Source organism: Geotrypetes seraphini, chromosome 3 (genome assembly GCF_902459505.1).
Source record: "Geotrypetes seraphini chromosome 3, aGeoSer1.1, whole genome shotgun sequence".
Taxonomy (NCBI): Eukaryota; Metazoa; Chordata; class Amphibia; order Gymnophiona; family Dermophiidae; genus Geotrypetes; species Geotrypetes seraphini.
Genome location: NC_047086.1, coordinates 64,394,211 through 64,420,144, shown reverse-complemented (window position 1 = coordinate 64,420,144; position 25,934 = coordinate 64,394,211). Strand labels below are relative to the sequence as shown.

The window sequence follows — 25,934 nt, the reverse complement described above, 5'->3', positions numbered from 1 at the left end:
CTTTGACGTGCCACGTTTCAAAATTTCTTCAGGAAGCCAAATGGTAACAGCGAAAGACCCTTAAGTCTTCCAGAATGGGTCACTGGTCTAGCTTGCAATTCAGCTTTCAGTGAACTTCCGATATCGGTCTGACCCAGCAGCAGCAGTTCTTATGTTCTTATGAATTATAGCACCAAAACCGTCTTGGCTTCCTTGGTAGATTATATCTATCAATTATTTAATTTTGGAAAGAATGTATTTATACTACAGTTTGATTTAAATAGTGCGTTCGATTAGGTTGACCATGATATCTTGATCGAATGTTTAGATGCTATAGGAATTTCTGGCCGAGTTTTGAACTGGTTTGAGGGTTTTCTTAAAAATTGCACCTATCAAATTTTTAGTGAAAAAGTTTATTCCAAAAAGTGAACTAACACTTGTGGGGTTCCTCAAGGGTCACATTGTCTCCTTCTCTTTTTAATCTGTATATGGCATCACTGGGAAGAAAACTATCTGAACTGAATTTACAAACATACATTTTTGCTGATGACATTACAATCATCATGCCCATTATTTTGTTGTCTTCAGGGACAATAATTCATGTAACTTCCATATTCAATCTTGTAGATATTTGGGCTAAAGATTTCAGACTTAAATTGAATACAGAAAAGACAAATGTCTTCCTTGCAAGTCCGTATAATAAAATTATGGAGACCTCGTTAATGATAAATGGAATGAATTATACTATCAGCCCTACAATAAAAATCTTAGGTGCTACTCTAGATCAGGAGGGCCCAAAAGGTCAATCGCAATCGACCAGTAGAATGCAAAGGCAACGTGAGTCAATTGCGGAGCCCATCCTGGGCTCCGCGATAGACTCACGTTGCCTTTGCGTTCTCCCTGCTTCTCCGACACTATAACAGGCCAGCAGCGACTGCAGAAGCGCCGGGCCCACCAGCCATCCCCCTGATGTCAATTCTGACGTCGGAGAGGAAGTTCCGGGCCAGTCAATCGCTGCCTGGCTGGCCCGGAACTTCCTCTCTGATGTCAGAATTGATGTCGGGGGGGAGGGAGGGGGAGGCGGGAAGGCTGGTGGGCCTGGCATTTCTGCAGTCACTGCTGGCCTGTTGTGGCGTCAGGGAACAGGGAGAACTCAGCGGCAATGATGGCTTGGGGGCCAGTTCCCAGGCAGCGGCGATGGCTTGGGGGCCCTGGCCTTAGCGGTGGCTTAGGGAGAAAGAAAAGACAGACAGAGAGAAAGACAGGGAGGCAGAACAGAGAGATAGAAAGACAGACAGGGAGACAGAAAGAAAGGGAGGGCAGGGAGAGAGAACAAAAGAGGAGGGGGACTGGGAAAGAGAATGAAAGGGAAGAGGGCAGGGAGAGAGGAAGAAAAAGTTGGGGGAGGGAATGGAATGTATCGGGTGGCAGGGGGCAGACAGGGAGAGGGGAAGAAAAAGTTGGACTCATGGAGGGACAGAGAGAGATGTTGGTTGGGGGATGGAATGAGGTCTGGAGGAGAGGAAGCATGTAGGAGGCAGAAAGAAGGGAAGAAATATTGGTTGTACAGTCATTAGAAGAAAGTGCAACCAGAGACTCATGAAATCACCAGATAACAAAGGTAGGAAAAATGATTTTATTTTCAATTTAATGATCAAAATGTGTCCATTTTAAGAATTTATATCTGCTGTCTATATTTTGCACTATGGCCCCCTTTTACTAAACCAGATTTTAGCGCAGGGAGCCTATGAACATTGAGAGCAATGCGGGGCATTCAGCACAGCTCCCTAAACTAAAAACCGTTATCGTGGTTTAGTAAAAAGGGAGGGGGTATATTTGTCTATTTTTGTATAGTTGTTACTGAGGTGACATTGCATATTTTAAAGTCATCTGCCTTGACCTTTTTGGAAAACCCTCAAATATAAATGATAATTATCATTTTCTCTGCATTCAGTGTGCTTTGTGTTTTTTAAAATTTTATTGTTGGTAGATCATTTTGACTTGGTCATTTTAGAAGTAACTCGCAAGCCAAAAAAGTGTGGGCACCCCTGCTCTAGATAAATCCTTAACTTTTGAAGCTCATACTGATATTCTGATCAAAAAATGTTATTACACTCTGTGGAAATTACATTCCCTAAAATTATATTTTGATTACTGGTCTTTCAGATTGCTGGTTCAATCCCTCATTTTGGATCATATAAAAAAAAAAAAACTGTTAGGAGATTGAGAATCATTCAAAATACCGCTGTACGTTTGATATTTGAGTTGAAAAAATCAGATCATGTTACTCCATATTACAGGAAATTACATTGGTTGCCAGTTGAGGCCAGAATTGTATGTAAATTTGCATGTATGTTATAAGACGTTGGTTGGACTTATTTCTATTTATCTCTCTAATCATTTTGTGTTCCCTGCATATTCTCGTCCTAAACGGGGAATCTCTTTATTCTCATTTCCAACATTAAAAGGATGCTTTTCAAAAAGATTTCTGGGCAAAACTTTCTTATCAGGCTGGTGTTTGGAGTAAAACTATAAGTGGTTTATTTCTGAATTCAGTCTCCTACCAAATGTTTAGAAGATTTGTAAAGACTTATTTATGTGATAAATTTGTTTAACAAACTCTAGTTATTTGATGGATATATTTCTGTATGTACAGGTACTCGTTGATTTACGACCTATTCAAGTTACGACTGTTCAACTTTATGACGCGTTTACTACAGTTTCCCCCGCCAGCTATTAGCAGCCCCAGTCTTCCGCACTCCCAAGTCTCGCTACACAGCAGTAATAGTATAAAGAGGAGGAGGCGCCACAACAAATGTTCACCACAAAGGGATTGTGCTGTGCTTGACTTAGAAAGTAAGAAAATATTGATAAAATATTACTTTAAGATGATTACAATATCATTACCCAGTCTAATACAGTATTCTTACCTTAGTCTAACATAGGCCGATCAACTTACGACCTGTCAGTCGGAACCAATTACGGTCGTAAGTCAACGAGTACTTGTACTTCATTTGTGTCTGGCAGATCTTCTTGATGTAAACCACTTTGAACTGTCAAGGTATAGCGGGTTATAAGTTAAAATATTATTTTTTATTTATTTTACTCAAGTATTTCTCCGTACCTGTCCTGGTGGGCTCACAATTTGACTAATGTACCTGAGGCAATGGCATGTTAGTGACTTGCCCAGGATCACAAAGAACAGCACTGGGCTTGAACTTGCAAACTCAGGTTACTGAGGCTGCAGCCCTAATCACTAGACTACTACAGAAGGAGGAGTGGAAACCATCTGCTGAACAGGAGTACACAATGCATGAGCCACAGGAAAGCATCTGGAGCTTCATAACTGAAGAATAAATAGCCATAAATGAACTAGAGAGCAAAGTTCCAGAGTGAACAAATAGATTTCAACATAAATTTTTCTATTTATTTATTTTATTCTTTTTCTATCACATTCTCCTCAATTAGCTCAGAATGGGTTACAGGTTAACATACATAATATACAGTTAACTGGTTACAATTTGCCAGAGCTACAGTACAAGTTTTTCCAATACAAGTTTTTATCCTAACTCGACATATACTAAGGACCTAATACCAATATACATAATATACAGTTTACAGGTTACAATTTGCCATAGTTACAGTGTAAGATTTTTTAATACAAGTTTGTATTTCTTTGTAATTCACTGGCTGTAGGTAGGGGAGTTAGGTGAAAAGGTATGTTTTTATTGCTTTCCTAAAGTACAGGAGTTCTTCAAGGGATCTGATATGCAGGGGCAGTTCATTCCAGCATCCCGGTATGAAGTGGGAGTAGGAACATCGTTTGGCAGTTTGTAGTTGAAGGTCACGTCCAGGGGGCATTTTGAGGCATATTTCATCCTGCGAACAGAGGGACCTGTTTGGCATGTACGGTGGAAGCTTGATTGTCACATAGCCTGGCGCCATGTCGTACAAGGATTTGAATTCTCCCACTAGGTTGGAAAAGCCTGTGGAGAGATCCTCTAAGTTGATAGTGTCGTTAAATATCTTCTTATGTTGGGTTTGATTCCTGGTTGACGGTTAATTCGTTGTGTAGGTGTGGTTGAATGTGATCAAATGGTAATCTGACCAGGGCACAGCCAGGAGTTCCTGTGATGAGCGGTGGATATTTTTGAATAAAGATTAGGTCTAGGATGTGGCCCGCTGAGTGGGTTGGTGAGGGAACCATTTGCTGGAAGCCTAGGTTCGAGAGTGAAATGATGTAAGTCTGCTGGGGATCTGGTCTCTTTTGGGTAGCTTGCAAAGTTAGTCTCCAAGTATGATGACCTGGTTGTATGTGATAATCAGTTTTCTAAGGATGGATAGTACATCATCTAGAATGGCCATTGGAGAGTGCGGTGCTCTGTATATCAAGGTGAAAGTTAGATCTCTGTTGTGACCCACTGAGAAGATGACACTCTAGTGCGTCTTGTGTGGTGGTGTATATCAGTCTTGGGTTGAGGCTGGACTTAATGATGGTGGCTATACCTCCACCTCTAATGTTGGTGCGTGAGCAAGCTAGTACTTGATACTTTGATCAGTAAAGCATATTCAATGTAGCTCTGTCATTGTCTTTAATCCAGGTTTTGGTAATTAGGAAGATGTTCTAATTATTGTCTGTGCGGAGATCATTTAGTATAATGTTTTTGTTATTTATGAACCTTGCATTTGCTAGTGCAATTTTGAGGTTTTTGGGTGTGGGTGAGGGGGTATGGTGGAGAATAGGGTCTGTGTGCTATGGATTTGTTGCAGGAAAGGCGACTCAGGCCACCATATCTACCCTGGCCTGTAATGACTAGAATGGAGGAATGCATGCTGGCAAGGAGAGTAATTGGCACAAAATAGTAGAGCAGAGATTGTAGCATTGGTATTATCAAGGCAGTGTAGTTATGAAAGGCCATGGTGGCCTGGTTTGGGTTACAGAGCCTTATTGTAATACTCTGTTATAGTATGACTGGTGATAACTGGGTATTATAGATGGTCCCCCTTCCAACCTACATATATTTATTTATGTATTAATTAATATATTTTATTTCTATTTCCTTTGGTCTCTTGATTATTTTCTAAGTATAAGGTAAGAGTGAACTTGTGATAGTTAAGAGGGCTAGTGAGAGATATACTAACTGTAGTCATGTGATTTCAACAATATTTTTCCATTTTTGAGTTTATCAATCAGTAGAGACTTTACATTTTGTTCAGTCAAACCTAACCAAGATTTCAGATTCTTTTGGGTAAATGAAGATTGAGTGTTGTGAAAATAAAACATATGCGTTTCTCCTTGCCTTTGCTTTCTCTGGAATCTAGAAATGAAGTAGCTATGGTACCAAGAAGATGTTCCACTAGTTTTACTACAAGAAGATAAAGTTGATTACTTTAGTCACAGTTTAAAGTCTATTAATTTCTTGTTCGGTCAAAAATGATGATTAAAAAGATGATATACTATTCAGAAGGAGTAAAAGTAAATGAAAAGCAACCTTGAACACCTAATCTATCAAAAGTGCATTTCTATAATAAAATATGTTAACAAATTTAACTTCAGCACATGCCAAGATATCATTTACAATACAGACAAGAAACCTGAATTATACTGCTCCTTCCTGGGTACAAATGAGCTGTAAATCTTCTTGATAGCCTGTCAGAGAGAGCAAAGAAGTGTTTCTAGTAATATACCTACAGTTTGTAATATAAAACTTTCTTTGATCATAGCAATCCTTGTTTTTGTACAATCCCACTTTAGTCTGGGACCAGTGGGCCATTTCCCTCCTGTCAAGATCTGTAGGAAGCCTCAAAATTTCAGAGACTTTTACCCCCTCACCCTCATACCTCATCACTGAGCATACTCTTGTGCTCACCAGTCTTTCTTCCTACAAACCAGACTGTAGGAGCTTATCGTTTCTACTTGTGTTTACTTTTGTGATATTTCAGTATTTTTTGTTCACGGTTTTTGCCCTCATGCTGTGGAGGTTCCCTGCAGAGACATCCTTTACTGCAGGAGATCACAGACCGTTGGAGAACGTCTGCTTCAGGGGGTTTCCCTGCCTGGCAGTAAGCCTCCTGGACAGCCTGCACATCAGATTGGGGCTCAGGTACTGTTCCCTTGGGAGCTTGCTCACTCTAGGTCCGTCCGTAAGTTGGGTGAGCGCAGACTGAGTGGTTCTGTGGAAGCGCGGCTAGGATCGGAGCCAGACTGTGTTCCTCTGCTAGGCATTTGTGCAATGTTTCCACAGGTGGCGGAGGTCTCCGGCCGTGGTAGTCAGGCTGGTGGGGCAGTCAGAAGACTTGAAATCCAGTTTTCCAAGCTCCCTGAGGCACAGGATTTCCTTGTGAGCTGTTTCAGCTCTGTCTGCAGTTTCTCTCATTCAGCACATTTCATAGTGAGTACCAACTGCAGTGTTCCTGTCAGCACATGTTTCTGTGAGAACAAGCAAAAGCTTGAATCAGATATTTTGGGAGGTTTTAGGTGGTTTCCCTGCATGCCCTATGCCCTGTCCCCCTTAAAATCCTTGTATCTCTGTTTTTGAGGGTTCTCTGTGGATTTCCCGGGCTATCTTTAGTCAAAACATGCCCTCAGTGGCCATCTTGGATAAAAAGTCTCTGTTTCCATTCCACCGGCCTCTGTACTGGTCATAGAGACCCCTGCTCCGAGGGACCAGGGTCTTTCTTCTTGCCTTCCTTTGAGGGTACTGTAGAGTATGTCGGCTATGCCCGCGTTGCGTTAGATACTCTTTCCATTCCTCTGCTTTTGCAAGGTGGTTATGTGGCGAATCTGGCAGATCTCCAGGATCCAAACCCATGTGAAGCCCGTGATTTGGGGGAGGATCCCACTGTGTGCAGATTCTTCAAACCTATGCACCTTGTGGATTTAATCTCTGAATCTCTGCAGGAATTGAAGCTGCAGATTGAACAGCCGGTCACTGTGGAATATTCTCTCATGAGTGACCAGAGGCCATAATCTGCCTCTTTTCCTGATCATTCTGTCGTTTGGATTTTTACAGATATCAGGGAGACTCCAGAGGGTCCTTTGAAATGTGCTCGAGCTATGGCCGATAGCTTTAACAAGTACTTTATTTCCCTGAAGGTGGATTCTTTGGTGATGCAGGTCACCAAGTGCACATCACTCCCCAGTGATTGGGAGGGGGGAGCGGTGGTCCTGGAGGATGTCCAGGACTGATGTGTGATTCGGCTGCGGCTGGTGTTAAAGCAGCGACGGCCTCCCCCTTCATGGCTCGGGTGTGCCATTCTTAGCTGCGCTGTGATCCTGATACTGTGGTTATTTGGATTTTCTCATCTCCGGAGTGGATTACACGGTTGATGCCTTGTATGACATCTTTAAATTTTTCGCTAAGTTTGGTGTCTATTCTGTTTCGGCTCGCAGAATGCTCTGGATCCAGCAATGTTCTGATGATTCATCTTCTAAAGCTACATTTTGCTGGTTACCCTTCAAGGGTCAGCTCCTGTTTGGCCAGGGTCTGGATGACCTTTTAGCCAACGTTCAGGATCATAAGCCGAAGGTCCCGCTCTCCTAGGAGCTTGGGGAGTTCTAATTTTCATCCTTTCTGGTGTTCTCATCCGTACTCGGGTCCTTCCACAGAACTGCGGTCCTCTTCGTCTGCCAGACCGTGCTTTGGTGGGCCTCGCTGGCAGAATGGAAGGCCATCACCTCCAATCGCTGGGTTCTGGAGGTTCTCAAAGATGGCTACAAATTGGAGTTTCTCTGTCCTCTGACCAAGTATTTTCTAGATGCCCCTGCGAGCCATCACGAGATTTGGGTGCTGGCCACAGTCCGCAGACTTTTGGATATTGTGGCAATATGGCGAAGTTAGATATCACCTGGAAGACATCCAAAATCAAACAGCATTAATTGGAAAAAAAGTGCCTAAAATATGCCATTTTTCAAAAATTGCCAAGATAAACATCTTGAAAATCAGTGCCTACAGACAGCAGCGCAGTTCGGCGATAAATGTTGCCACACGTTGAAAATATCCCATGAAAATCATCAGCTGTATGGAGAACATCAACAATGATATTGAGACAGTACCACGGTGGTGAAATAATGTTCTTGTGACATGCCAAGACGTGGAGAAATGTTTGTGAGAGTAAGGAGTTATAGAGAAGAAGAGAGAATGTGAGCGAGAGTAGGTGGGAGGAGAGAGAGAGAGGAGGAGGGAGACAAACAACATAGTAACATGTCTATCTGGAGGGAGCCAACTACTCCCCCTAGGACACTGAGGCCCTAGTGCTCCTGTGCCAATGACTGGAAAACAGAGCATGTAATAAGCAAATTGTGCTGACTATTCTGACAATGCAGATTGAATAGCCTGACTTTGCAAAAAGCTTCTGACTCTTTTTCCCCCTAAGTTTAGTCTAAAAATTGGTAGGAGTTCTACTAACCAAGTGGCTTTACAGTTTGAGAGTAGGGACCGCTTTTTTGTTGATAGTATTCCTTTGCTACAGGACGCACATTCAAGTACCACTACCACCTGCCCTTTCCTCTGTCTCCATGAGGGCATGGAGAGCCATCCTTAGCAACCTACATAGGCAAGTGTAAAACTATGACCCCCCTCCCCCCCCGGATCATTGCAATGCTCATGTTCCATTCTCAGATACAGGCAGGTTATAGCGCCTGTCAGGTGGTCCCTTTGAACCTGCGGCAGAAAAAAGGTACCCTGATGTGTGGGTGGTGGAGAGGACTTTTTTGTTTGTTTTTTTTAATAGGTGTAGCTCTTGTGTGTGTGTGTGTGTAGTGCACACACAACAACTGCGCCCATTTAATTACAAAAACCGCAACCCCTGCTTGCGGGTTCAAGCAAGGAGAGAAGGGGCTGTGGGTTGTTTTTTTTTTTTTTTTGTGACAGGCATGAGGAGGAACTGTGCTAGCAATTTTTCTTCGGAGCAGTGTTCTTCCCCCCTTTACCGGCGATTTTCTACACATCTAACATGCATATAATTTACATGCTGTTGTGCTGAGAATTGCCAGTAAAACAAAAATCGCTCCCAGCACAGTAATTTTTTACCATAGTGTCAGAGCTTAGAGAATCTGGCCCTTAGACTTTGTGCAATATGAATATTGATCATGCCAATTTATACATTTCTAAAACATGAATAATGCTTGTAAAATAGGCCCCGCAATATGGAAACTTTGATTTAAAGAGGGTTCATAAAAAAGGATTTGCCACTATTGAAATGTTATAAGTGTTATTCTGTGCCACCCATTGGACACAAAACTAATACAATAATTAAAAATAATATTTACAAACACATTAAAATAAACCATTAATAGCTAATGGCATACCTGAACTTAGCAGACTCTTGAGTGAAACAGGAAAGAGCTATTACCCCTAACCAAACAACAATAATTTAATTTTAAAAACTTTCTTCTTAATATCTACAAGCCCAGTGCATCACTAGGTAACAAATGGAAAAGCCTGATCCTCCAGTCAATCCCAAAATGGTGACTTTATTAGGGGTACCTCTTTTGGAACAATTACCGTATTTTCACGCATATAACGCATGCGTTATACACGATTTTACAAACCGAGTATAACCATGCGCGTTATATGTGTGAGCGCGTTATACAATTTTTTTTTTCTCATTGCGATCCGGCATCCCCCCTGCGAACCGGCATCCTCCCCCCCGCTCGCGTCACCCCCCCTCCCCCCCGATCCTACATCCCCCCCGCACCACAAAGACATCGCTTACCCGATTAGATACCAGCACCAATGCACAGGACGTGCCAGTGCCCGAAGATCCTCTCTAGCCTGGACTGGGCTGGGCTGGGCGGTGCGAGGGAGATCCTCCCTCATCCCTGTGCTGGGCTGGTCTGGGCTTTGAGCATTTGCGCATGCTCAAAGCCTTCTGGTCTCGCTCTCTCTGAGATTCTAAATCTGAGAATCTCGGAGACAGCGAGACCAGAAGGCTTTGAGCATGCGCAAATGCTCAAAGCCCAAATCAACCCAGCACAGGGAAGAGGGAGGATCTCCCTCGCACCGCCCAGCCCAGCCCAGGCGAGAGAGGATCTTCGGGCACTGGCACTGGCACATCCTGTGCATTGGTGCTGGTGCAGGTGCCCAATTGGGTAAGCGATGTCTTTGCGGTGCTGGGGGAGATGTAGGATCGCGGGGGAGGGGGGGTGACGCGAGCGGGGGGGAGGATGCCGGTTCGCAGGCCAGAAGAGGAAGTAAGCGGGGGTGGCGGGAAGAGGTTATAGCATCATGCGCGGTATATGCGTGTGCGTGCTATATAGATTTTTTTTTTACAGCAATGCTTTGTTCCCGCGCGCTATATGCGTATGCGTGTTATACACGTATGCGCGTTATATGCGTGAAAATAGGGTAATTAATGTGTCCGACCCATTTTTTAAAAATTGCTTTTAATTCTTTATCCCAGGAATGGGCAACTTGGTTTTGGAGCACCACAGTAGAGAATGACACGGTGGCGGTTTACCCGCGGCCACCGCGTTTAGCTGCGGGTAACCCGCCGAAACGGGGAACGAAAAATAGCAGTCGCTGCGGGGACGGAGACAAGGCCATTCACCGCCCCGTGGAGCGGTGAATGGTCTTGTCCCCGCAGTGAGGCATGAAGGATCGCGCGGTCCCCGCAGCCACCACCCGCCTGCCCAGTTGATCCTAGTGTTTAGCCAGCTCTCTCCCTTCTCCTCATCTTAGTTTGTAGGCTTTCTTTTTCAGCAACCCGCACACTATCAAAGAGCGGCGCACCCGCTGCTGCTCAGTTTCGATCTTCTGCTCTGACGCAACCGGAAACAGGAAGTTGCAGCAGAGCAGAAGATTGAACACTGAGCAGCCGCGCGTGCGCGGCTCTTTGGGAAAGCATGCAGGTCGCCGAAAAAGAAAACCTACAAACTAAGGTGAGGAGAAGGGAGAGAGCTGGCTAAACACTAGGATCGATTGGGCAGGCGGGTGGTGGCTGCGGGGACCGTGCGATCGCTCGTGTTCCCGGCTCAAACTGGAAGGAGGGAGTGAAAGGGAAAAGGATTCTGGGCCAAGGGGATGAAGACGGAAAGAAAAACCCACAGCAGGAAAGAAAGGGAAGGACAGGCAGGTGAGCCAGATGCTAGAAGCAGGGGGGGGGGAAAGAGGGAAAAAAGCTAGATGGGGTTGAAAAGAAGAGACACACAGGTATGGAAATCTGGACACAGGAAGGTAACAGAAAGAGGGGAAATTATGTGCATGGGGCATAGGGACAGAGACATAAAGGGGACATGCCATGGGGATGGTATATGGACACAGGGGGGGGGGGCAATGGCAGATACATAGGGGAGATATTAGAAATGGGGAAAATAGGAGCACAGAAGCGAGATGGTTTATGGGGATGGGACAGGGACCGAGCTCGCAGGCTCCAGTGGCTTGCACAAATTACATTGTAACGTGCCATGAAAATAAGAGGGAGGGAGGAAGGTAGATAGATAGGCCACGCGAGAGGAGCTGAAGGGTGGTAGAAAGGAACAGATGGTAAAGGAGGGAGGGAGGGTGGTGGTGGAAAGGAATAGGACAGACATTGAAGGAGGGTGGAGAGGAACAGACCCTGAAGGGAAATGTGGAAGACAGAGTGGGAAGAAGACAGATGCCAGACTATGGGGGAGTGGAGGGAAGAAGATGGGTGCTAGACCAATTGGGGGGGGGGTGAAGGGAGAGGCACAGTAACAGCAAATGGAAGACGCAGTGAGAAGACACACAGTGGATGGAAGGAATTGAATGAGAAGATGTGGAAAGCAGAAACCAGACAACAAAGGTAGAAAAAAAAATTTCTATTTATTTATTTATTTTTTGCTTTAGGATAAAGTAGTATATTAGTCGTATTGATAAAAATTTATAAACAAAGCCCTGCCAGCTGAACATCTCTTTCTCTAGTTCAGCAGTAGGAACTTTGATTTATAAGAAAGGAATAAGCTAAATATTACAGTACTAAGGCTTATATGGATGCAGCGGGGACGGTGACGGGGCGGTGAATGGGATGGCGATGACGGTGACGGGGCGGTGAAGGGAATGGCGGTGACGGGGCGGTGCAGAGGATGGTGGGACGGGGACGGGGCGGTGACGGGGACAGATTTTTTCCCCGTGTCATTCTCTACACCACAGCAATTGAGCTTTCAAGATTTCCAAATAGATCTCATACATATTCATTGTGAAAATCTTGAAAATTTGACTAGGTTGTGGTCCTCAAGGTTTGTGGTTGCCAACCCCCACATTATCTTCTCTTGAGTGGAAAGAAATAAGAATCATCGTCTATACAGATTGTACAGAAGAGTTTTGCATTGTACATAATTTGATTCTGGGTTTCACTTACTTTCCTGCCTCTCTTCAGGAAGCGTAATTTCATATTAGTGAAATAATAACTTGTTGTTTATACAGCACACTTTGTCCAATTAGGATACGGTCGCATTTTACTGTCTAATATTTTGTATAGATGTACATAGTCTATTTGGTAAACTACCTGATATCTTGAGATATAATCTGCTTGTATTTATTTCTATATAGTTTGACAAATCATATGCCTACAATGTTCGCCATAGCTATGGGAAAGAAGGTAAAAGGACTGACTACACACCATACAGCTGTATGAAGATTATTCTGACCAATCCACCTAGTCAAGGGGATTATCATGGTGAGTACTCGTACCAGATATGTTCACAAAATACAGCAGACAAGTAGCATAAGGACAATTTTTGCACTGTGTAATTAGCAGGCACTAGTTTGTAATTCATGTTGTTCAACACTGGCTCATACAAGAGATTTTTTTATGGCAGCATATTTCACAGGCATGGCTCTCAAGGATAGCACATTTCTTAAACAATTTCGTATTGGTTTCTCTTTTAATTTGATTTCGCTTATTGGTCTTATTCATTAGACCCCTGAGGAAGGCCAGTATAGCCAAAACACAGACCGTGTCGGGTCCTCTGACTTCTACTATTGTTACAATTCAATATAGGCATAGACCTTAGTTGCATTACCCGTTGGAAGGATATTTTGGTATTTGTTATTGTACCCATTGGACCATTTTTTGGCTTTGGATCTCCTGATTCCATCCAAGGTCATCACTCAACATTGGCACAGAATTTAGCTGTATCATCTGCTGGAAGGATATTTTGGAACTTGTTATACTTATTGTGACATTTACAGAACCACTTTTTGTTTTAATAAACTTGGTTCATCCAGTTTATCGATGCCACTTTCCTGAGTGTTTTTATGTACAGTCGACTCCACCTAAGTGCACGTCGGTTAAGTGCACACTTTGGTTATCCGCAGCCTACCACCATGGTCCTGTTTTTTTAACATTAAAGTCAATGGACGTAAACTCCGGATATTTGCAATTCTGATAAGCATACAATCCGCTTATGCGCACTGATGTCATAGTTCCCATCTGTATTCTTTCACGTAATGTTCACTACAGTTAAAAGCAATCACGTAGATGAGCCATGTGTTTCGGAACAGCAGTCTAGGCCTGGCCATGTATTCGAACTTTTGGAACTGCACCATGGTGTTGCCTGGACAAAAATCATTAGCTCTGGCTGAATGTGTTCACCATGCTGATGTCAGATGTCACTTAGGCGTTGTTATTATAGTTTCGGGACGCGTGGGAGTCCAGCTCCGCCCCCCGAAACCCCCTGCAACCCAGCTCTTGCCTGCGCTTCCTTCAGGGCAGCTCCATAGATACTGGGAGCTGCCCCATCGTTGATTCAGACTCCAGCCGCAGAGGGAGATCTTCGGGCAGCTTGGGAGCCCTGCTCCGCCACCCGAAACCCCCTGCAGTTCTTTTTGCCTGCTTTCACCTCTTCAGGGCAGCTCCATTGATACCGGGAGCTGCCCCAACTCAGCCGGACCGTCCCGTTGCAGGGAAAGAGGTTTCGGGACGCGTGGGAGTCCAGCTCCGCCCCCCGAAACCTCCTGCAACCCAGCTCTTGCCTGCGCTTCCTTCAGGGCAGCTCCATAGATACTGAATACAATTTACTCTGAAATACTAGCATGAACACAATTTACTAAATTATAGCTTAATAACCACTTCTTATTGCACATTAATACTCATTGCTCACATACTGTATTGAACATCAATGCTCATTGCTCACCTACTGTATTGCTGTATTGCTTTAATCTGACTAGTCTGTTAAAAAAAAACCAAAAAAACAAAAAAGGGATATATTCTTAACTCCTAATCTCTTACCACTTAATTTTACCTCTCTGTGCTTCGAACCCCCTCCTTTCCACCTCCACCCCGAGTGCGGAATCATATCATGGCCTAACCCCCATCAATGTGCAATTCTGCTTCTACTTTTTCTCCTCATCCTCAGGATATGCACTGCAGATCCTTATGCCACAACCCCCATTCCTGTACACATCTCCTTATACCGCCCAATAAAACCAAAAGTTCCTACGGTCTCTTCCCACACGCCTCAGAGCCAACCTAATACCAGTTCACCTCCAAACCCTCCACCCGCCCGCTATTCTTATAAGCGCTACCCAAAAAAACCTAGGTCTCTAAAAAAAATTAGCCTACTCTCACGACTACCCTGTCACCCACTCCAACCAACAGAACCTACTAGGTTTCTACCTAAATATTAGATCACTGAAGAACAAAGCCATTCTGATCAAAGACTGGCTGAGTGAAACTAACCCAGACTTTGTCCTACTCACTGAAACGTGGCTGCACTCCGACAAGGACATCATAATCAAAGACTGTCTACCCCCAGTATTTAAGATTCTCTCCCTGGCCAGAACCTGGGGAAGAGGTGGTGGTCTAGCTATAATCTTCAGAAACCACCTCAACTGCTCTCTACTTAACACCAAGTCCTCTCCTAACTCTGAAATACTAGCCTGTTCTCTTAAGTCAAAATCCCTGGCCGCCTCCCTAACAATTACTCTATTCTATATCCCACCAAAAAAATGGAATCTAGCCAAAGAGGACTTTGCGGAAGCCTTACTTACTAACTCCTTAACAAGCCAATAAAACCTACTGTGCGGGGACATCAACATCCACCTCGAGCAACTTGATCAACCAGAAATATCAGATTTCTGGTCTCTCATCACCCAACTAGGCTTCTTCAAACCCCCACCAACCAAAACTCATCAAAGAGGTCATCAGCTAGACCTGGTGACCTTCTCCTCCAAAGTACTGTCCAGCCCAAAATTTAATTGGATCAAATCCAATTGGTCAGATTCCCTATGGTCTGATCACAGAATCTGTGACTTTTCCATTGACTGCCAACAAAAACCCTCTAAAAACGACAAAGCAAGAAATATCAAAACTATCACCTCCAGGGGTAAGATTGACCCAGAGGAATTTTGGGCCCGCTACGAAAAGAACACAAAACTAAGTGAAGAAACAGAACAACTTATGACAGATTGGATCAACGACAGCACAAACATTTTAAACGAAATAGCCCCCATAAAAACCCGCCAAATCAGAACTACAAAGCAGGAGGGATGGTTCGATGCAGAGCTACTTCAGTTGAAGAGGGACCTTAGAAAATCGGAAAGAGTATGGCTAAAATCGGGATCCCAGGAACACAGAGACGCCTGGAGACTTAAACTAAAAACCTATAAAAACCTTACCAAGGAAAAAAGGAAAAAATTCTATTCACACAAAATTGGTGACATTACAAATAACAGTAGCACTCTCTTTAAGCTGGTTAATGACCTATACTACATCGAGACACTCACCAACAACCATGAAGATTCCACATTAACCGCAAACACCTTAGCTGATTTTTTCACCTCCAAGATTCAAAAACTAAGATCTACTTTACCTACCTCGACTAATCCTCTTGAGCTTTTTCCCATTCTTCCTGACACCGACATATATAAACTAGAACAAGGGTCCAGAGCAGATCTAAACTGGAACCAATTCAAAACACTGGACTGGGAAACCTTCAATAAACTCTACAACAAATATTCTAACTCCTTCTGCAAACTAGACACCTGCCCTCCAAACATCATGAAAACTGCGCCCATCCACTTCAAAGCCAACATGCTAACCTGGGTGAACTTCCTACTTTCCTCACGATACTTTCCTCCAGACCAAGGCCATATTATGTTAACCCCAATCATAAAAAACACGAAAGAACCCCCAAACGCCCCTTCTAATTACAGACCAATCGCTAGCATCCCTCTTTTCACCAAAATAGCTGAAGGGGTGGTAAAAGCTGATCTCACCGCTTATCTGGATAAATTCAACATACTAAGTGACAATCAATCGGGCTTTCGAACAGACCACAGCACCGAAACCATCATAGCAGCCTTAATTGACCACTTGCACACCCTTTTCAGCCTGGGCTCCAGCGCCTTGATCCTCCAACTCGACTTGAGCAGTGCATTCGACCTAGTAGACCACAACATTCTCCTTGAATGCCTGACTCACATAGGTATCTCCGACCAGGTCCTCAATTGGTTTCGCGGATTCCTACAAAACAGATCTTACAGAGTACTTAAAAACGACTCTTCCTCACCTAGCTGGGTTAACTCCTGCGGGGTGCCACAAGGCTCCCCCCTGTCCCCCACACTATTTAATATCTACCTCGCCTCCCTGGGTAACCTCCTTCATAACCTCAAACTCAAATTCTTCATCTATGCAGATGACATCACAATAGTCATCCCACTCTCCACTTTCTCCCCAGAACTTCTAGCCTACATCACAAGCATACTCAATCAAATAGAACTCTGGATGCTATCCTACAGATTAAAACTAAACCCGGATAAAACAAAATTCTTCCTAGCCTCCCCCAATGACAAAATCAAAGACTCCACAGTCCAGGTGAAAGGTCTGGTCTTCCCCCTCGAACAAACATTAAAAATACTGGGAGTCACTCTAGACAAACATCTATCGCTAGAAAATCACACCGATCTTACTGTCAAGAAATGCTTCTCGGTGCTCTGGAAACTGCGTACCTTAAAAAAATACTTTGACAACTCCTCTTTCCTCCTTTTGGTACAGTCCTCCGTGCTCAGTGTACTAGACTATTGCAATGTCATTTATTTGTGCTCCACAAAGAAAACCATGAGGAGACTAAAATTGATCCAGAACACTGCCGTCCGCCTCATATTCGGCCTGAACAAATGGGACCACATCACGCCTTTCTACCACCAACTGCATTAGCTCCCTTTCGAATCCAGAGCCCTATTCAAATTCGCCTGCTTCTGCTACAAAACAGTTTTTGGCCTATTACCAAGTTACCTCAATCACCATTTCACTCTGAATCTCACCAACAAGAAATCCCGCAGAACCCAGCTGTTCGTCTTCCCTTCCCTAAAATTATGTCACTTCAATAGATTTCTCAACAAAACCTTTGCTTACCAGGCGGCTAAGCTGAACCCTTGGCTTGCCCAAATGATACTCGAGGCCCCCTCTTACCGTAGTTTTAGAAAACTTCTCAAAACGCACCTCTTCCGCGAACAGGGCTCTTAATCCCCCTTGCCCCCGGCTTCTCCCCTTTCCCACTCTCCCCCGTTCCTTCTGCTCCCTCTCCTCCCCCCCCCCTCCACACTTGGTCTCACTCTCGTTATCGCTTACCAACCCTACCTTCTGTCTTACCATTACCCCTGCTAAATCTCAGTTATAGATTTCCCCTCGCCCTCCCTCTTCATTGCCTGTATTTTTTGTTAAAATTCTGTAATTTTGTAATTTTGTCAAAATTTTGTAAATCCGTGTATCACCGCGGACCTTAATTAATGAATGTGAACCGCCTAGAACTTTTTGGGTATGGCGGTATACAAGAATAAAAAATTATTATTATTATTATAAATTGGAATGGCCTGTCACCTGAGAGTGGTGTACTCCAGGTCCTTCTGCAGTTGCTCACATATGGTCTCCCAATTAAAGTGATAGAAACCTATATACCGCTTTCAAATGTAGCAAAGCTGTTGGCTTCAAGGTGCCTGCCTGTTGAATATGAAAGCAACAAAAACCAAGGGATAATCGCAAACTTCAAACGTGATTACAGGTCACTTTTCCTAAGATATGTGATGGCAGTGATTGATGCAAGCACGTAATCCTGCCCCCGAGCTGCTGATCTTGCGAGAAAAATGTCGCTGCTCGACTCTTCTTCACATGGTACGCCGATTAAGCGCACGCTCTCTTTAAGTACACGTGGCAAACCGTTTCGAAGGGCTTGCACTTAAGCGGAGTCAACTGTATTTGTCACTGTCCAACATAGTGCTTTATTATTGTTCAGGTTATTTGTTTTGCTAAACTGGGTCAAGCATAAGAATTATGTTCAGATACGCTTCAGTGTGCACTAGGATGATAAAAAAAAAATCAAGTTCATGGGATATGACCTCCACAAGTCTATTTTTGTTCTGTGTCTAGCCACTATTAATTGTGCTAAATTATAAGCCTTTTGGTGAGCATTTAGAGGTTGCTCAATGATTTTTAATTTAATACGTAAAATGCAAGTACATTTTCCATCTAAACCTGAACTGTGAGCAAATGCAAAGAAGTTAAAATATATACTGTGTTAACAGCTGAAAATAGGCTTGTTGGCCTAATTATTTATTATTATGCAATGTTCAGTGATGACTGGTAACTAATGTCATTATTCAGTAAATACAGTATGTTAATGTATATTAGAGTATGTCATATAGTAAATACAAAATGTTATGTATAAACGTTGAATGGTAGTCCTTTGTTCAGTCAGTATTCGTCAATGTGGCTTTGGAGCAAGTTGGATAGGTCTTTCTGTGCTGAACAATAAAGCAAAGGAGGAGTTGCTTCTGTTCCTCATTCTTTGTGAAACTTGAATTATACTGCTGCATTAAGGCAACTGCTCTTTCAGTGGAGTCAATGACTACTGTTATTGATTATGCTGACTGCTTCAAATATTGGTAGTTTGGATCATCTCTGCAGTTTGTAGGATCTTTAACCAGAAATTGTTGAGCCTCTTGTTCATTTGTCAAGAACATCAGAGAAGACATAAGTTCTCTTTCTTATACATGATGCCAGGCCGATGGAACTGAGTGACTCGGGAGGGCAGTTAAGATGTTTCACCAAACTTGTGGAAGCTGAAGGTTTGCCACCATCTAGGACTTTACATAGTAACATAGTAAATGATTGCAGATAAAGACCCAAATGGTCCTTCTTATACAATCCCTCTTTATTCTGGATTGATGAATTATTTACCTATGGAAACCATTGATTGTAGGATCTTTACTTAATAAAGAACTGCTAGATGCCCTCTACTATGGCTTCTTATGCCATAGCCTGGAAGGTTTTTCACAGTGGTGTGCTAAGGGCCAGGTGGAACCTGAGAGGGCTCCTATTTCGTTAGTCCAGGCTTTTCTTCCGGCAGGCCTAGAGAGGGTTTTAGCAGTGGCCTCCCTTGATGTTCAGGGTGCAGGCTGTTCATGCTTCTGAGCATGCAGAGACTAGTTCGCTTACTGCTTGTCCAGATGTGCCCAGATTTATGAGAGGGGCGCTTCGTTTTTGGCCTCCTATGCGTCATCCTTTCCCTTCATGGAAACTTAGCATCGTTCTTTAGGGCTTTCGAGCCACCGATGGCAGTTACTCTAATGGATCTGACGATCAAGACTGTCCTTCTGGTCGCCATTGTCTCAGCACAGCGTATTTTGATGCTTCAGGCTCTTTCACACGTATTCCAGATGCAGGAGTTGTTCTCTGTACTGTGCCTTCCTTTCTGCCAACGATGTTTTTCACCTTCCAGGTCAACCAGGAGTTTGTTTGCCTGTGTTTCCTTCCTCAGGTTTGGAGCAACAGGATCAGATCTTGCACAAGTTGAATGTCTCCACTATTTGGAGAGGTCTAAAGATTTCCGGCTGTCTGATCACCTATTTGTCCTGAGTGCGGCGCTTCGCTGTGTTCGGCTGCAGTTCAATTCCTTGCTCACTTAATGGGTTTGACTTACCATTTTCCAAACCGTACATTTTCTTCTATACCACAACTTTCAGCTAGAATTAACTTCGGTTTACAACAAATTTAAGCTCAGGACATGTACATTGGATGTAGAATTGGGGGAATCAAAGGGTTACAACAAGATTTAGGGACTGGACATGAGGAAAGAGCAGGGGGTAGGCTCATAGGATTTTGCTACAGGTCTAAGGAGAAAAGATGGGTCTTAAGATTCATTCTGAAGGTTTTGGACTGGCATTGCTGTCACAAGTGAAGGGGAAGACCATTCCATGTCCTGGGTTCCTAGTATGCAAACATTGAGTTGTGCAGCTTCTTCCTATGTACGCCTGGGGGGTGGAGGGGGGTGGAGGAAGGCCTGTTTGTACCATTGGAGTGTTCTTAGCCTTTAGGAAGGAGTGTGGCACAGTGGTTAGAACTCCAGCTTCAGCATCCTAAGATTGTGGGTTCAAATCCACACTGCTCCTTGTGACCCTGGGCAAGTCACTTAATCCCCCCCCCCCATTGCCCCAGGTACATTAGATAGATTGTGAGCCCAGTGGGACAGACAGGGAAAAATGCTTGAGTAGGACGTCGTCGACAGAATTGAGAGAATCCCGGAAGGAGCTGAGACGGAGGAGACAGCAGTGATAATCCACGTTGGAACCAACGACATCAGCAGGAGAAACTACAACAGGACTACACTAACTGAGCATTTCAAGATCCTGGGGAGGAAACTGAAGCTGAGGACAAGGAAGATAGCCTTCTCAGAGATCCTGCCAGTACCAAGGGCGGATACAAGGAGGCAGACCAAGCTGCAAGCAATAAACGGTTGGCTGAGGAGATGGTGCGAAGAGGAGGGCTTCCACTTTGTACGGAACTGGGCAACTCTACAGGAGGGACGGACTGCACCTGAGCACGGCTGGGACGAGGATGCTGGCACGCAAGAACCACAACGACAGCACTCAATTTCAGAAAAGGAAATTATGAGACCATGAGGAAAATGGTGGGAAAGAAACTCAATAATAGCTCAGGGAGGATGGAGACCGTAGAGAAAGCCTGGGCCCTACTCAAGGGCACGGTGCACGAAGCACAGAACCTGTATGTCCCCAGGTTCAGGAAGGGGTGCAAAAAGAATCGAACCAAAAACCAGTGTGGATGACAAATGCAGTGAAAAAGGCGATAAGTGACAAGAAAGCATCGTTCAGAAAATGGAAAAAGGACTAAACAAAGGACAACCAGAAGGAGCACAAAAGACACCAAAGGGAATGTCACCGAGTGGTTAGAAAAGCAAAAAGAGAATATGAGGAGAGACTGGCGGGGGAAACAATAAACTTCAAATCATTCTTCAGGTACGTGAAGGGGAAGCAACCGGCCAGGGAGGAAATGGGACCATTGGACAATGGAGACAAGAAGGGAGTGGTAAAGGAGGAAAAAGGGATAGCTGACAGGTTAAATAAGTTCTTCTCGTCAGTCTTCACGAGAGAGGACACATCCAATATTCCAGAACCCGAGGAGATCATAAATGGGGATCAGGATGAAAAGCTGGTCCAACTAGACGTAAGCCAAGAGGATGTCCTCCGACAGATTGACAGACTAAATAGCGACAAATCACCGGGTCTGGACGGCATCCACCCAAGGGTACTCAAAGAGCTAAGGAACGAAATAGCGGAACCACTTCGCCAAATATGTAACCTAACCTTAAAAACTGGGGAGATCCTGGAGGACTGGAAAATAGCGAATGTCACGCCCATCTTTAAGAAGGGTTCAAGGGGTGACCCGGGAAACTACAGGCCAGTGAGCCTGACCTCGGTTCCGGAAAAGATGGAAGCACTGGTTAAGGACAGCATATGTGATCACATAGAAAACAATGGACTGCTGAAGGCGAGCCAGCACGGCTTCTGCAAGGGAAGGTCGTGTCTCACAAACTTACTGTACTTCTTTGAGGCGATAAACAGCCAGATGGATAAAGGGGAATCCATAGACATCATTTACCTTGACTTCCAAAAAGCCTTCGACAAGATACCACTGGAACGGCTGCTTAAGAAGCTGTGGAACCACAGGGTGCAAGGGGATGTCCACCGATGGATCAAAAACTGGCTGGCAGGCAGGAAACAGAGGGTTGGAGTAAAGGGCCATTACTCAGACTGGCTATGGGTCACGAGCGGAGTTCCACAGGGGTCGGTGCTGGGACCGCTCCTGTTCAATATATTTATTAATGACCTGGAGGCGGGAACAAAATGTGAGGTTATCAAATTTGCGGATGACACCAAACTCTGCAGCAGGGTTAGAACCGTGGAAGACTGTGAAGACCTGCAAAGGGACCTAACGATACTGGAAGAGTGGGCAAAAAAGTGGCAAATGAGCTTTAACATAGAGAAATGCAAGGTCATGCATGTAGGGAAAAAGAACCCGATGTTCAGCTACAAAATGGGGGGATCACTGCTAGGGGTAAGTAACCTTGAAAGAGACCTGGGGGTGATTATAGACACAACATTGAAGCGAACAAAATGTTGGGTATCATTAAGAAGGGGGGTTGGGACATTTTGATGGGGTTGTCGTTAGTGGGGGTCAGGTAGTAGAGGTTGTGTATCCTCCTGCTGGCGATCTTTAGGGAGCAGGGCCTACTGGCAGGAAGGGTTGAGCACCTTCCTGCTGGCGATCGTGGGGTTCTGTGGGCAGGATGGGTTGGGCACCCTCCTGCCATGATCGTCGGGGGTGGGGTGGGGGGGTCTACTGGCAGGAAGGGTTGAGCACCTCCCGCCGAGATTGTCAAGGGGGTGGGGGGGAGAGGGGACACTGGCGGCAATAGCCGCTATACTAATCGCAGCAGGGAGATCCCTTGCCGCGATTAAGTATAGCAGACACGTCTACTTACCATGTAGAGCAGCATATTGCTGGCCTACATTGTAAGCATCTCCCGCTCTACTAGGGAGACGCATAAGGCGGCCTAGGTTCGCCTAAGGCTACCGCCTAGCATTTTTTTTAGAAAACGTGCCTTCCGATTGGCTGATTAGACAGCTGTAGGACGCCTATAGCTGCCTACAATCGGGACGCACTTTACAGAATCGGGGCTCTAGTGTATGGAATCCTACAGGAACTAACAGAAGAAGATTATCGAAGGTAAAAACCTAATCTTCCAATAATTCACAAATGTTAAATAAAAAGATTGAACTAAAAAAACCCATATGGTTAAATTGCATTGATTATGTATCTTTGTTTTAACTATGTCAGGATGCCCATTCCGTCACACTGATCCTGAGCTACTGAAGCAGAAGCTCCAGACATACAAAATCTCTCCCACTGGGATAAACCAGGTAGGGCAAATCTGATTTATATTTCTCAATGATTGCAAGAGATTTCCTTTTGGTATCATTTAACTGTTAGTGTAGTAGCGCTATGTACAGCAGAACAGCTCTTTCGAACTGAAAAATTTACCTCCAGATCTAATGTTCATAACTTGATACATTGCAAGAAATTAATGCTTTAAGGATAAAGAGCAGAGTTTTATTTATTTATTTATTTTTAATACTTACTGAGCTAAAATAAATGAGAACATTTGCTTTCCATACTCCTTTCAACAGTAAACCTCTGGCCACTCATCCGCTTATATCCCAGTTTTATGAAAGGACTTTTCAACTCCAAACCTCCACTCAAGCCCCTTCTCACTACTGTCTAGAATCCTATTCTAGATGAGATGGTCGTTTCAGCCAAGCAGTTTTACAGAATTAATTTTCTTCCTAATGGCCAACTCTCCCTCCATCCCATTTCAGTAAGACTGGGAGTTCCACATGTGGGAATATGCTGCCTTCTTGTCCTAGGATAAAGCACAGTTACTTACCATAACAGTTGTTATCCATAGACTCACATCTCTCCCACCTCCCCTGGTTGGCTTCTTAGCTTTCTTATGGAACTGAGGAACGGGCGGGAAGGCATTCATACATGCACAGTGCAGGCAGTCTCGAAGTTTTGCAAAGCTTAAAGTGACAGTGCACTGTTCACTGTCTGTACCGAGCTCCATGGATGATATCACCACATGTGAATATCTGCCTGCTGTCTCCAGATAATGCCTGTTACGATAAGTAACTATGCTTTACATGGAGCTAATATTGATAAAGGACAGAGGGCCCCCACAAGAAGAAAAAAAGGAGTGATCTAGGGCACTGTTCTTCAACTGCCGGTCCGCAGGAAATTTCTGCTGGTCCGCACAGGGCCGGCAAGATTAAGGTGACCATAGGTCCCGTTTTCAGACCTCCTGTCCCGTTATCCCCACACACAGCTTTGTGACACCGAAATGTCCCGTTTTCAGGGACAGTGTCCCGAAGCTGTGCTCAGGGACAACGCGACAGGCGATCATTTCCTGTCCCTACCTGTCGTGCAAAAAAAAAGCATCCCCCCTTCCTTTCACCTGGTCCGCTGCTATCTTACCGCCCTGCTGCTGCTGCTGCTAAAGCCGACAGGAAGTTTGCTTTCCTATGTCAATTCTAACATTGGAGAGGATGTTCTGGGCCAGCCAATTGCTTTGGCCAGGGAGGTAGACAGGCAGGCAGGCTGGCTTCGGGGTTGGGGTTGGGACAAAGTCTGGAAGGCAGTGAGAGGGACAGGAAGGAGGCACTGGGGGCACTAAAGAAATGGGAAGGATGCACTGGGGGCACTAAGGACATGGGAAGGAGGCACTGGGGGCACTAAAGACATGGGAAGGAGGCACTGGGGGCACTAAAGACATGGGAAGGATGCACTGGGGGCAGTAAGGACATGGGAAAGAGGCACTGGGGGCACTAAAGACATGGGAAGGAGCCACCGGGGGCACTAAAGACAGGAAGGGGCACTAAGGACATGGGAAGGAGGCACTGGGGGCACTAAAGACAGGAAGGGGCACTAAGGACATGGGAAGGAGGCACTGGGGCACTAAAGACATGGGAAGGAGGCACCGGGGGCACTAAGGACATAGGAAGGAAAGAGGGAGGGAATAGAAAGGGACAATTCTTGGGCCTGAGTGCAGAAAGAAAGAAATGAAAGAAAGGATACACAGACAGAAGGAAACGCAACCCGAGACTCATGAAATCACCAGACAGAAAAGGTAGGAAAAATGATTTTATTTTCAATTTAGTGATCAAAACGTGTCAGTTTTGAGAGTTTATATTTGCTGTCTATATTTTGCACTATATTTGACTATTTTTTCTATAGTTACTGAGGTGATCGAGCTCGCAGAGATGGGGTGGAAACGGGGTTTTTAAATTTTAGTCCTAGTAGTTTGCCGGTCCACAAAATAATTCTTTTATTTCTGCCAGACCACGGGTGTAAAAAGATTGAAAAACACTGATCTAGGGAATTGATGTTCTTTTTAATCACTTTGTCATGTGATCACTCAAGCACAGAGCTCAAGATAAGAGGAGCAAAATCCCAGACCAGACTAAATCTCATAGAGTATCCTCCCAGCTATTTGTGACTTTTGATCCTAACAGAATCAGAGTTTCTGTTAACAAGAGAGCAATCTCTACTTGGCTGGCGGACTATATCTCCTTTGCACATACTCAGGTTGGATGATGCTACAGAGCTGTGTAACAGCATACAAAGTCTGAGCTATGGCTGCCTCAGTAGCTCATTTTTGTTCCACATCTGTTGAGGACATCTGCAAAGCAGCTACACTCCTCCCTCCATATTATTGGGGGTTAGGTGCATTGCTGCCCCAAGAATAAGAAAAATTTGTGAATTACTATAGGGCTGACTCTGATCTATCCCAGCTTCCCAGACCGCTCCACTTACTTTTTAAAGCCAGGTGATCTAGAGGTGATCGAGCTTCCTATGCTCCTTCCCTGTGCAGAGCCTTGAACAAAATTAGTTGCCATGAGTTCCCGCCGTAGTCTCTCGAGACCATGGGAACTCACGGAAGCCATTTTTGTTTGTGGCTCTGCATGGGGCAGGAGGCGGGGTGGGTCAGCGAGAAGAAAACCATGAGTAATCGAAGTTGCAAGTTCCATACCTGCGAATATGGAGGGGGACCTGTACTTGGTCCTTGATCATATCTTCACATCTCACTACTGTTAAAACTACACTCCAAGAGATAGTTGCTTTGGACAAGCAGTTCTACA

The 25,934-nt window shown here is 44.5% G+C and overlaps 1 protein-coding gene across 1 annotated transcript in view; it reads left to right on the top strand.

Annotated features, from left to right (window-relative positions):
- The window catches only part of PRIM2 (DNA primase subunit 2), a 280,515-nt gene that overhangs the window by 211,244 nt on the left and 43,337 nt on the right, over positions 1-25,934 (top strand). Inside the window, 2 exon segments of the mRNA XM_033936564.1 lie at positions 12,492-12,618; positions 23,077-23,159. Of these exon segments, the coding sequence (XP_033792455.1) occupies positions 12,492-12,618; positions 23,077-23,159 (210 nt within the window).